We start from the raw sequence: 13518 nt of genomic DNA, 5'->3' as shown, positions 1-13518 counted from the left end.
AAGTAATTGATTAAATTAAATTACATGTAAACAGATATTTGGCTGATTAATGATAACAATGATTACTTGAAAAATTGTAATCAATTACAGCTGATTAACGATTACAATTACAATTACCCCAACTCTGGCTTGTATGCGTAGAGGGCACGCACTTTTATTTCATATATTATAGTCAAAGCTGGAAAAAAAGGCAAATAATTAAAGCATGTAGTTTTAAACTTGAAAATCATGTGTATAAAAGATCCAAAGCAACTATCGATCAGCTCTTGGAATGTTAATGGATTATTTAAAAGAATTAGTGGTAACAGAGTTTGTAAACTAGATGATACTAATATTTGTCAGATTATGACTGGAGACATTGTTGGTATTTCAGAAACATATATCCCCGCCAAAGAGATTTTAAACTACGATGGTTATAAATGTTTTGTAAACTGTAGATCATCTGATTCAAATAAAGTTAGAGGTGGTTTAGCTACAATTGTAAGAAGGAAATATTATCAGGTGTAAAGTTGATGGATAAATCAATGGATGATATAATATGGTTTAAACTGGACAAGACATTTTTTTCAGTTTTGATAGAAATGTATTTTTATCTTTTTTTTTTTATATATTCCTCCTTCAAACTCATCTTACACATTAAAGTAATAAGAAACCTCAAATTACTCAAATTATAAAAAAAATATGCATATGTTTTTTATAACTAAATGGATTGTTTTCATTATACAACTTGTGTACATATACTTTTTTCTCAGGAAACTTCTTTAATTTGTCCACATAAAGAAGAAGTTTACTTATTTATATTACTTGCTTCCAGGAAGCAATTCCGGCCGACTTATTTTCCGTATGCATAGTGACCTGAGCGTAACCCTCCTTGTAAAAATCCGGTGACCACAATACGCATGGATCTGTCATTGAAATAAACAAATATCTGATTATACATGTTAAACACGTGCTCAATACCCATGTTTTTTGTGATTTGTTTACTATAAGGTGACATTCGGTAAAACTCGGCTTCAAAACACGGCATTTAATGAGCAGCCATATTTGTTAAATCATAACAAACAGAGAGAAAAAAAAATTGACGATTATATGATATATTTGCGAAAATAATGATAAAATCGTGCACAGAGGACTAAGTTTGTGATGTATACATGCATTAGATCAAGAATTGGACCAACATTATTTTTCACCACTCACTCGTTTCATATGACTTTAAGAACAAATTTTGATAAACACATTTTTGAGAAACTTGAAGCAGATATTGCGAAATATAGTATATCAAGAGATGTACATGTAATCCTTATATGATGGGAGATCTAAATGCACATATAAACTGTAAAGAGTTAGATTTCATAACAAACGAAGAAGATGACAGTGTGGACAACTTTCTTCCACCAATTATGTTGCAGATAGTATATGCAAATTTAGAATACTCAAGTTCACAAAAAAACTAATAACTATGGAAAAATTAATACTTGACTTACAATGTATGCACAGAATCTCAATTAAGATTCCTTAATGGAAGAACTCTCGGTGATTCAAAAGGTAAAATAACTTTCTATAATCATAATGGGGTGTCTATTGATGACCATTGTTTATGTTCATCTGAATTTTTGCCAAATATTGTCAATTTTAGTGTAGGACAATTTGAACCAACAATATCTGATCACTGTCCAATTTCAATAACTATACATTCTCAATTAGTAAAGAAGTCATTTGATAATTATGTTAAGCCTTCTCTTATAAGAGCTAAATGGAATACTAAACGAGAAGAAATTTTTAAGTCCATTATGTTGAAAGTGAACTTTGTAACTATTAATTCTGATGTAGATAATTTAAACCCAAAAAATAGATGAAAATAATACATTTAATTCCAATGTAACTCAGAGTGTTAATGACACAGTCTCCAGTATATCTTCAGTATTATACAATGCTGCTTTTTGAAGTAATACTAATAAGACCCCTGTTAAAGACAAAAGAAGAAGAAAAATAAAAAAGCCATATTAGTATGATAATGAATGTGAATCTAAATATAGGTCCCTAAACTAAAGAGTCTGACTAGAAAATTATGTACTGAGCCCTGGAATGACGGTCTTAGACACAAAGTATTATATCATAAAAAGGAACTGAATAAACTCGTAAGGAAAACATATAGACAATTTAGACATAAAATGATGAAACAGATTATAGATTCAAATAATACCTGTCCAAATGATTTTTGGAAAACAATTATAAAAAACATAAAAAAGGAGAACTTCAAGGATCCTAGCTCTAACATACAACCTAAAGAATGGTTTGAATATTTTAATAAACTAATGAATATTTATCATGATAAATATGTTTGTAATGATAAGAAAGAGTATACTGCTTTTAAAGATTGTAACACATATACTAAGATTTTAAACAGTTCTATTACAACTGAGGAGGTGGTTATTGCAGCAAAATATTTATAGAATAATAAATCAAGCGGTTCAGATTGTATTACAAATAAAATGTAACAAATATCTTGTGATATGAATATTGCTGTTTATGTAAAATTGTTAAATCTTATTCCTACGTCTGGTATCTACCCAACTTTATGGAGAATTTTTTTTATTAAGTCCATTTTTAAGGGTTCTGTTTTAATGATCTATCTAATTATAGAGGTATAGCCCTTTCAAGTTGTTAAGGATTTATGTTTTCTTACAGTTTTATATAACAGATTAGAAAAGTATCTTGACGGAAATAAACTTATTTGTCGCGAGCAAATTGGATTCAGAAAGGGAAGTCGAACAAGTGATCATGTTTTAACTCTAAAACCCATAATTGATAAAGCAATTAAATCATCAAAAAAGATATTTACAATGTACATGTTTCATTGATTTCAGGAAGGCATTTGATACTATTAACAGATATACCCTCTTTTACAAATTGTCTTATTACAACATAGATGGCCCCCTTTTAGTATAATGAAAGATATGTATAAAGAGGTTTTGTACTCGGTAAAGATCTCGGAAGGTATTACTGTTTTTTTAATTCCTCAGTTGTGGTAAAACAATTAGGGTGTATTTTAAGCCCTACATTATTTTCTTTGTATATTAATGATTTACCATCTATTTTTGACTCCACATGTGCACTATCCAAGTTAAATGATGATTATATATCATGTATGTTATACGCTGATGATTAAGTCCTTATTTCGGAATCTGCTAATGGCTTGCAAAAATGCCTTGACAAGCTTAGTTTATATTGTACTAACTGGGATTTAACAGTAAATCTTGACAAAACCAGAAGCAGTGAGACTTCTTTGTAAGAAAGCCTCAAAAGCTATATTTTGTATTAGAAAACTGTTATTTTCTGAAGATATCAATGTACTACCTCACATAAAACTTTTTGATGCTTGTGTTAAACCTATACTTCTTTATTGTAGTGAAGTTTGTTTTTTTATATGATAAGAGATATTACAAATCTAGAGTTAAAATATTGGTCATTGGCTACCATCAAAGTTGAGATTAAATTTGCAAAAACTTTAATTGGAGTAAATAAATCAGCTGTCAATTTAGCAGGACTAACTGAACTTGGTATGTATCCAGTTTTTATAGAAGCTTAAAAATTGTCAATTGGCTTCTGGTTGCATGTAATAAAATCCAATAACAATTGTTTACTTAAAGATGTATATTTTTCGAACCTGCAATTAACCAATGGATTTGCTAAAAAGATTGAACAGCTACTTGTTTTGGAAAAATCATGATACTTTTTCAGAAAGGCGTTTATTATATGCAATTCATACCAAACTTAATGATAGATGTCTTAATTATTGGAAAGAAAATATATTTTGTGATAATAAATCAGTACACGGTAAGGCAGCAACCATTTGATTTTCTGGGGGGCTATGTTTTTTTTTCTGTACAAACTTTTTTTTCGACTTTGGCGAAGTACAATCTATTTTTTTTAGCGACAAACCGAAAACTATTTTTTTCTTTCAATTTTAGCATTACATATAGTGGCAGCTGAGGGTGAAACAAACAATTTTTTTTTTCTCAGGGTTCAAAACAAACTATTTTTTTTTCACCAAAAACTGGAAACAAACTTTTTTTTTCCAAAAAAAACCATAACATTGTTAAATATAGACAGAAAAGTAATAGGGCATTTTTCTACAATTCGCATTAGTATTATAGTGTTCTTAGAATTGAACAAGAACGTCACACTAAAACCCCTGTAGAAGAAAGAATTTGTCCTTTATGCCTCATAGAAGTAGAAGATGGATTTCATTTCACTTTAAAATTTTCAAAACCAAATATAATTAGAGACCAATTGTTTTCCAAAATTAGTGAAATAGTCCATCTTTTTTAAATATGACTCATGAAGCAAGATTTAAATTTTTGTACGTGTGGTGAGACTGATATAATTAAAATTATTGATAAATTTACAAGCGGTATGTACATTTCTAGAAATGCTTTAGTAAGTACTAAATAACTTTGTGGTACCACCTCCTCATATATATATATATATATACATATGGTCTAAACATCAACCCAACAATGTTAGATCTGTAAATTTGCTTTCGCAAATTTTTGGTTCTTCCCTCGCCGGGATTCGAATCCCGGCGAGGGAAGAACCAAAAATTTGCGAAAGCAAATTTACAGATCTAACATTGTTGGGTTGATGTTTAGACCAGTTGTATATACATTATGTACACAGCCATGTATCACTATCATTGATGGCGATCCGATGGATACATCTGTTGTAGGGTTGTCACTGACTCAGACGTACTTATATATATATATATATATATATATTCGCGATATCACAGTAGCATGGGTTCGAATCCCGGCGAGGGAAGAACCAAAAATTTGCGAAAGCAAATTTACAGATCTAACATTGTTGGGTTGATGTTTAGACGAGTTGTATATACATTATGTACACAGCCATGTATCACCATCATTGATGGCGATCCGATGGATACATCTGTTGTAGGGTTGTCACTGACTCAGACGTACTTATGAATATAATTATTTTCTGTGACTGTATCTTACATTAATTTGTAGGATCCTTTACTATAGATAATTAAGCTGATCTGTAACAATAACATCTTCATGCCTTATATATCATGTACTGTAGTACGCCGCTAGATTAAAACTGACGTGGAAAGGTAACATATGGCCACCGAAAGCTCTTTTAATGAGAGCCCAGGTGGTCGTGTGGTCTAGTGGGACGGCTGCAGTGCAGGCGATTTGGTGTCACGATATCACAGTAGCATAGGTTCGAATTCCGGCGAGAGAAGAACCAAAAATTTGCCAAACATTGTTGGGTTGATGTTTAGACGAGTTGTATATATGAATATAATTATTTTCTGTGACTGTATCTTACATTAATTTGTAGGATCCTTTACTATAGATAATTTAGCTGATCTGTAACAATAACATCTTCTTGCCTTATATATCATGTACTGTAGTACGCCGCTAGATTAAAACTGACGTGGAAAGGTAACATATGGCCACCGAAAGCTCTTTATTGAGAGCCCAGGTGGTCGTGTGGTCTAGCGGGACGGCTGCAGTGCAGGCGATTTGGTGTCACGATATCACAGTAGCATGGGTTCGAATCCCGGCGAGGGAAGAACCAAAAATTTGCGAAAGCAAATTTACAGATCTAACATTGTTGGGTTGATGTTTAGACGAGTTGTATATATATGTCTAAAAATAGCAACAATCAACATTCAATCTAATTAAGCGTGTATCAGTTTGTGAAAATAAACTGATACAGTTACTGACTGAATTAAAATTATATAAATGTCTAAGAATATAACTAAAACACACTAATTGATACATTAAAAAGTTCTATTAGATGTTAAATAGAAATACGCAATATTTCGCTAAACAAATTAGCTTCATCAGGCGTGTGCATCTCTCAAGGTGAAATCGGATGCATGACAGAAAAATATTTTTGTAGCTTAATCTATACAAGATTTGAGGGATGGGTGTAACATATTAATTCGGTCATAAAATATGTTTGTAGCTACAACTACATGAAGTTGGAATAAAAGTTTAACACATTTATAGATGTTCGATTAATTGTATGAATTTTTATAAATTAATTTGTATGATTTCAAGATAACTATGGTTTTGATTTGCTTTTAAATCTTTTTTCGTCTCTCTCATTGAGTCCATCAGGTTCAAGAGTTCGTAACTGGTGCATCCAAAATCTCTCTCTTTTTTGTCTTCCTTGTGTATCCCAATTTTGATTTTTCTCAATGATTTGAAATGTGATGTTTTCAAAATCATGTCCTGCTCTTAAAAGGTGTCTTGTAATTGGGCAGTTCCTTTCTTTTGTATAAAATGACCGATGGTTATTTAGTCGGATGTTAAATGGGATTTCTGTTTCACCAACATATTGTAATTTGCAAGTTCCACACGTTAGAACATAAATGCAATTTTGCGTTTTGCAATTTGATGTTATAAATATGTTGTAATTTTTCTTTGTGACTGTGCTGATGAACTGGGTTTCTATATTGGCGACTTTGCAGCACTTACAATCGCCCCTTCCGCATTGTTTTTAACCTCCGATTGTTGATATCTCCCGTTTAGATACTTTGGATGATACTAGAATATCTTTGAGGTTTTTTGGTCTGCGGTAAGCCATAACGGGAGGTGATGGAAAAATCTCGCTTAAGGAAGGATCATTTTCAATAAGACGCCAGTGTTTGTGGACAATTGATGAAATATTTGTCAGATGAGGATGAAAGCTAACAACAAACGGGATTTTATTTGTCTGGGCCGTCTTTTCTTTGTATTCAAGTAGGTTTGTTCGTTCTTTTTCGTTTGCTTTTCTGAAAGCTTCTGAAATACTTTTGTTCTTATAACCTCTTGATTTGAGTTGCTGTCTGAGTTGCCCTAAACGATGGTTTAACTTTGATTCCGATAAACAAATCCGTTTTAACCTGATGGCTTGGCTGTACGGAATGCTCCGGGAGCAGTGTTTCGGGTGACAACTCTTCGGAGAGAGAAATTGGTGTTTATCAGTTTTTTTGGTGTGAAGGTCTGTTGTCATGACTCCGTTTTCTAAAGTTATGGTGGTGTCGAGAAACGCAATTTTCTCAATTGAAACTTCAGATGTGAACTTGATCGATTGATGAAAGTTGTTACAGAAATCGAGAAATTCTTGCAGGCGTTCTGCAGTTTCGTTCCATTTGATGTCGATGTCATCAATATAACGGAGCCAAGACAAGGGTTTGTATGGTACATTCGAAAGGATGCGTTCTTCGAGACTCCCCATGAAAATGTTGGCAAAAGAAGGTGCCATTTTGGTTCCCATACTGGTACCGTCAACCTGCAAGTAGTGCTGGTCGTTGAATACAAAATTGTTGTTTTCAAGCACTAGTCTCAGCAACTGAACCAGACAGTCTGTTGGGGGATGTTTATCCTTACGATTGTTCCATACCTGTTCACAAGCGACTATTCCTTCATTTTTGGGAATATTTGTGTACAAAGAAGACACATCCATCGATACCAAAATTGTGTTGTTTGGTAAGGGGTTTAATGAATCCATTTTCTTCAAATAATCTGTAGTATCTTGAATGTAAGATGGCATTGTTCTAACATGTGGTCTGAGATGGTAATCCACGAATTCAGATATTTTTTCGGTTGGATGGCCATTTGCAGATACTATCGGTCTTCCCGGAATCCCTTCTTTATGGAGTTTTGGGAGCAAGTAAAATCGACCGGCTGTGCAGGTTTCATCAGGTCGTAGATAGTCGTACGTGTCGTCATCAATATGTTTTTTGCTGTTCATGTCTGAAAGGACCTCATTAATTTGTTTACTTATTTCTTTTGTAGGATCACTTTCTAAATGTTTGTAAAATTTTGTATTTGAAAGCTGACGATTCCCTTCTTCAATGTAGTCGGTTGTGTTGATCACTACAACTGCACTTCCTTTGTCTGCTTGTTTAATAACAATATCATCACGACTTTTTAAATTATTTATGGCCTGGCTTTCTTGTTCAGAGAGATTCCTTAAACGTTTGCCACTGACTGATGATTTTACTTCAGTTTTAATTGATGATATAAAGGATTCTAAATTGTCGTTCTTACTCCTTGGTGGATTCCATTCGCTTTTCTTTTTGAATCTTGGGATGCACTTGTCCTCTTTATCACTCTCATATTCCGAATCATTCATTCCGGCTTCTTGTAAGTTTTTTTTGTGTTGCCTATTAAAATGTTCTTTTAGGCGAAGGCGTCTAGCAAATTGATCCACATCTGTCTCCAGTTGTAGGTTGTTAATGTTTGCTGGTATAGGACAGAAGTTAAGACCTCTACTTAATAATTTTTCTTCTGAGTTGGTTAATTCTGTTGACGATAGATTAACAACTAAATTATTCTCCGCAGGTCGTGTCCGTTTTTTAAAACGTCTTTTTCTTGGTTGTTTTAACTTACTCTCTTTTAAAATATTATTTGTATCAAAATTTGAAAATTGTTTAAGACCATCTCTGGCAAATTTATTTTGTTGCTTGGTTTTGTAATTTTGACTTTCTATTCTTTCAATATCGGATAATCTTTTCTTGATTAAATCCATGTCTCCGTTAGTAATGGACATTGGTGGTGTAGAAAGCAGTTCATTTATTCCAGAGTTGATTTGTTTATATGAATAGATAGAAAAGGAGAGTAAAAGTTGGAGAAGCCGAAAAGAACAATTGAATAAAGTTTCGTCCCAACGTTTCAGAAATCTGAAGGACTTTACACCCGGTGTTTGTGGTGTCAATTTAATATTTAACCCGTTTGGTATTTTGTTGTTATAAATATATGATTTAATGTTTGAAACATGATGTTCAACTTGTATTTTCTGTTTTGTTAAACTTCGTAGTTTGTTAAAATAAGTTCTTTGTTCCATGATCTTAACAGGAAATAGATATGAAAGGATTACGCACAAAAATATGTGTACATAATGCGTGTTGCCTGCGAGAATAATATATAATGTCTAAAAATAGCAACAATCAACATTCAATCTAATTAAGCGTGGATCAGTTTGTGAAAATAAACTGATACAGTTACTGAATTAAAATTATATAAATGTCTAAGAATATAACTAAAACACACTAATTGATACATTAACCAGATGCTCCGCAGAGGGCGTAGCTTTATACGACCGCAGAGGTTGAACCCTGAACGGTTGGGGCAAGTATGGACACAACATTCAAGCTGGATTCCGCTCTAAATTTGGATTGTGATTAAATAGTTGACACAGCATAGGTTTCTGACACAGAATGAATGTATTCAAATGAACTTAAAATTTTTGTTTTCTCTTAGAGCAATTCACTATGCTGTTGAATATTAATCCTCTCAAAAAAATGTTTGAAGAAATTTTCTTTTTATTTATGAAATTTCAAATGAGAAAAATTTAACCCAATTTTTTATTCACATCCCCCTTTCCCTTATTCCAAAACTAATTTCAATTAATATATTCTAATGGAGTTTGCAACAATTACTACTCATTTAAATACATGATGTAAAAAAACTGCTTGTTATCACTGAATGGTAAAGATTATTTAAATTTATCAGTTGGTAGTAAAAAGTGAATATACATTGTATATTGTATATAACAAAGATTTAAGTTGATTCTGGACAAAGAAAGATAACTCCAATTAAAAAAAATTCTTGCAGATATTTCTTGCTTACTATACTGGACAAAGAAAGATAACTCTTAATTAAAAAAAAATTTGCTATTTCACAATATTGTGAAATTAGATATTTCTTGCCATTGCACAATACTGTGCAATTGAAAAGACTTGCTATTGCACAATACTTAATATAATAATTTTAGATCCTGATTTGGACCAACTTGAAAACTGGGCCCATAATCAAAAATCTAAGTACATGTTTAGATTCAGCATATCAAAGAGGCCCAAGAATTTAATTTTTGTTAAAATCAAACTTAGTTTAATTTTGGACCCTTTGCACTTTAATTTAGACCAATTTTAAAACTGGACCAAAAATTAAGAATCTACATACACAGTTAGATTTGGCATATCAAAGAACCCCAATTATTCAATTTTTGATGAAATCAAACAATGTTTAATTTTGGACCCCGATTTGGGCCAACTTGAAAACTGGGCCAATAATCAAAAATCTAAGTACAGTGTTAGATTCAGCATATCAAAGAACCCCAAGGTTTCAATTTTTGTTAAAATCAAACTAAGTTTAATTTTGGACCCTTTGGACCTTAATGTAGACCAATTTGAAAACGGGACCAAAAATTAAGAATCTACATACACAGTTAGATTCGGCATATTAAAGAACCCCAATTATTCAATTTTGATGAAATCAAACAAAGTTTAATTTTGGACCCTTTGGGGCCCCTTTTTCCTTAACTGTTGGGACCAAAACTTCCAAAATCAATACCAACCTTCCTTTTATTGTCATAAACCTTGTGTTTAAATTTCATAGATTTCTATTTACTTATACTAACGCTATGGTGCGAAAACCAAGAAAAATGCTTATTTGGGTCCCTTTTTGGCCCCTAATTCCTAAACTGTTGGGACCGAAACTCCCAAAATCAATCCCAACCTTTATTTTGTGGTTATAAACCTTGTGTCAAATTTTCATAGATTTCTATTAACTTAAGGAGGTAGACCTAGGTCAAGGGAAATAACTCTTAAAATCATCAGTATGTTTGTGTCAACCATTTTCATAAATATATTCTAAGCTTCTATGTTACATAGATTATTTTCAATCTGTTTCAGTTAAATGCTTAAAATACGTTGATGAAACTTCACTTTTACAAACACATAACTGATTTAAAGAGTTATCTCCCTTAACCAAGGTCTAACACCTTAAACTAAAGTTATAGTGCGAAAACCAAGAAAATGCTTATTTGGGCCCTTTTTGGCCCCTAATTCCTAAAATGTTGGGACCAAAACTCCCAAAATCAATACCAGCCTTCCTTTTATGGTCATAAACCTTGTGTTAAAATTTCATAGATTTCTATTCACTTTTACTAAAGTTAGAGTGCGAAAACTAAAAGTATTCGGACGACGACGACGACGACGACGACGACGCCAACGTGATAGCAATATACGACGAAAATTTATTCAAAATTTGCGGTCGTATAAAAAGTTCTATTAGATGTTTAATAGAAATACGCAATATTTCGCTAAACAAATTAGCTTCATCAGGCGTGTGCATCTCTCAAGGTGAAATCGGATGCATGACAGAAAAATATTTTTGTAGCTTAATCTATACAAGATTTGAGGGATGGGTGTAACATATTAATTCGGTCATAAAATATGTTTGTAGCTACAACTACATGAAGTTGGAATAAAAGTTTAACACATTTATAGATGTTCGATTAATTGTATGAATTTTTATAAATTAATTTGTATGATTTCAAGATAACTATGGTTTTGATTTGCTTTTAAATCTTTTTTCGTCTCTCTCATTGAGTCCATCAGGTTCAAGAGTTCGTAACTGGTGCATCCAAAATCTCTCTCTTTTTTGTCTTCCTTGTGTATCCCAATTTTGATTTTTCTCAATGATTTGAAATGTGATGTTTTCAAAATCATGTCCTGCTCTTAAAAGGTGTCTTGTAATTGGGCAGTTCCTTTCTTTTGTATAAAATGACCGATGGTTATTTAGTCGGATGTTAAATGGGGTTTCTGTTTCACCAACATATTGTAATTTGCAAGTTCCACACGTTAGAACATAAATGCAATTTTGCGTTTTGCAATTTGATGTTATAAATATGTTGTAATTTTTCTTTGTGACTGTGCTGATGAACTGGGTTTCTATATTGGCGACTTTGCAGCACTTACAATTGCCCCTTCCGCATTGTTTATAACCTCCGATTGTTGATATCTCCCGTTTAGATACTTTGGATGATACTAGAATATCTTTGAGGTTTTTTGGTCTGCGGTAAGCCATAACGGGAGGTGATGGAAAAATCTCGCTTAAGGAAGGATCATTTTCAATAAGACGCCAGTGTTTGTGGACAATTGATGAAATATTTGTCAGATGAGGATGAAAGCTAACAACAAACGGGATTTTATTTGTCTGGGCCGTCTTTTCTTTGTATTCAAGTAGGTTTGTTCGTTCTTTTTCGTTTGCTTTTCCAAAGGAAGACAAAAAAGAGAGAGATTTTGGATGCACCAGTTACGAACTCTTGAACCTGATGGACTCAATGAGAGAGACGAAAAAAGATTTAAAAGCAAATCAAAACCATAGTTATCTTGAAATCATACAAATTAATTTATAAAAATTCATACAATTAATCGAACATCTATAAATGTGTTAAACTTTTATTCCAACTTCATGTAGTTGTAGCTACAAACATATTTTATGACCGAATTAATATGTTACACCCATCCCTCAAATCTTGTATAGATTAAGCTACAAAAATATTTTTCTGTCATGCATCCGATTTCACCTTGAGAGATGCACACGCCTGATGAAGCTAATTTGTTTAGCGAAATATTGCGTATTTCTATTTAACATCTAATAGAACTTTTTAATGTATCAATTAGTGTGTTTTAGTTATATTCTTAGACATTTATATATATATATATATATATATACAACTCGTCTAAACATCAACCCAACAATGTTAGATCTGTAAATTTGCTTTCGCAAATTTTTGGTTCTTCCCTCGCCGGGATTCGAACCCATGCTACTGTGATATCGTGACACCAAATCGCCTGCACTGCAGCCGTCCCGCTAGACCACACGACCACCTGGGCTCTCAAAAAAAGTATATATATATATATATATATATATACTTTTTTTGAGAGCCCAGGTGGTATATATATATATATATATATAAGAAAATTATTAAAATAGTATTAATGTATGGACTTTTTCATATTGGCCCTGTAACATGCCCGAGGTGTTAATAATGACCAAGGATGGTTGTAATGGTCCTGAGGCAACGCCGAGGGCCATTACAACTGTCCGAGGCCATTATTGATATCAAGGGCATGTTACAGGGCCAATAAAAAAAATCCATAAATGTCTTCCCTAGAAAATTCTTGATGCATGGTGGGTCTAAGATGAATTTGCAACGCGGCGTGAGGCGTTGTTTAGTAGAATTATTTTTATTACACTAGTGACATGAATTGTGCATGTTAGTTTAAAAACTTCACATAAATCTGCAATACACTCAGGAACAATACTTAACATTTTCTCCCAAGGCCAACCTGGTTCCAAAAGTTTTTTTTCAAGGATCCTGTAGATTTTTTTTAGGCTCTACCAGGTTTGTTTTTTTACTACAGGTACATACATTTTTATAGTATGGAATGTTCTTACATAAAAGCCAAAAATATATGTTTGAAATAACTTATACATGTAGCTTGTTTCTGCTTATGATGGAAATAATAAAGGAATTAATAAATAAACATGAGTTTTTCAGATTAAAATCTATTTAACCATTTATTTTAAAACTGGTGAACTTTATATATTTGTAATATTATTGAAAAAAAACAAAAAAAAAACAGCCCCCCTTTCCATACCCCTAGATGTAAATTATTTAAAAAAAAAAAGTATTATCAGTTTCACTCCA

General features: G+C 32.3%; 1 protein-coding gene across 1 annotated transcript; it reads right to left on the bottom strand.

Annotated features, from left to right (window-relative positions):
- Window positions 1-6531: 6531 nt before the first annotated feature.
- Window positions 6532-8547, bottom strand: LOC134726365 (uncharacterized). Its single transcript, XM_063590765.1, has one exon. It carries the CDS (start codon window positions 8545-8547, stop codon window positions 6532-6534), a length of 2016 nt encoding a protein of 671 aa, XP_063446835.1.
- Between the last annotated feature and the right edge of the window lie 4971 nt (window positions 8548-13518).

This window comes from Mytilus trossulus, chromosome 7 (assembly GCF_036588685.1).
Source record: "Mytilus trossulus isolate FHL-02 chromosome 7, PNRI_Mtr1.1.1.hap1, whole genome shotgun sequence".
NCBI lineage: Eukaryota > Metazoa > Mollusca > Bivalvia > Mytilida > Mytilidae > Mytilus > Mytilus trossulus.
Note: the sequence above shows the minus strand (reverse complement) of the source record. Positions and strands in the feature narration are given on the sequence as shown.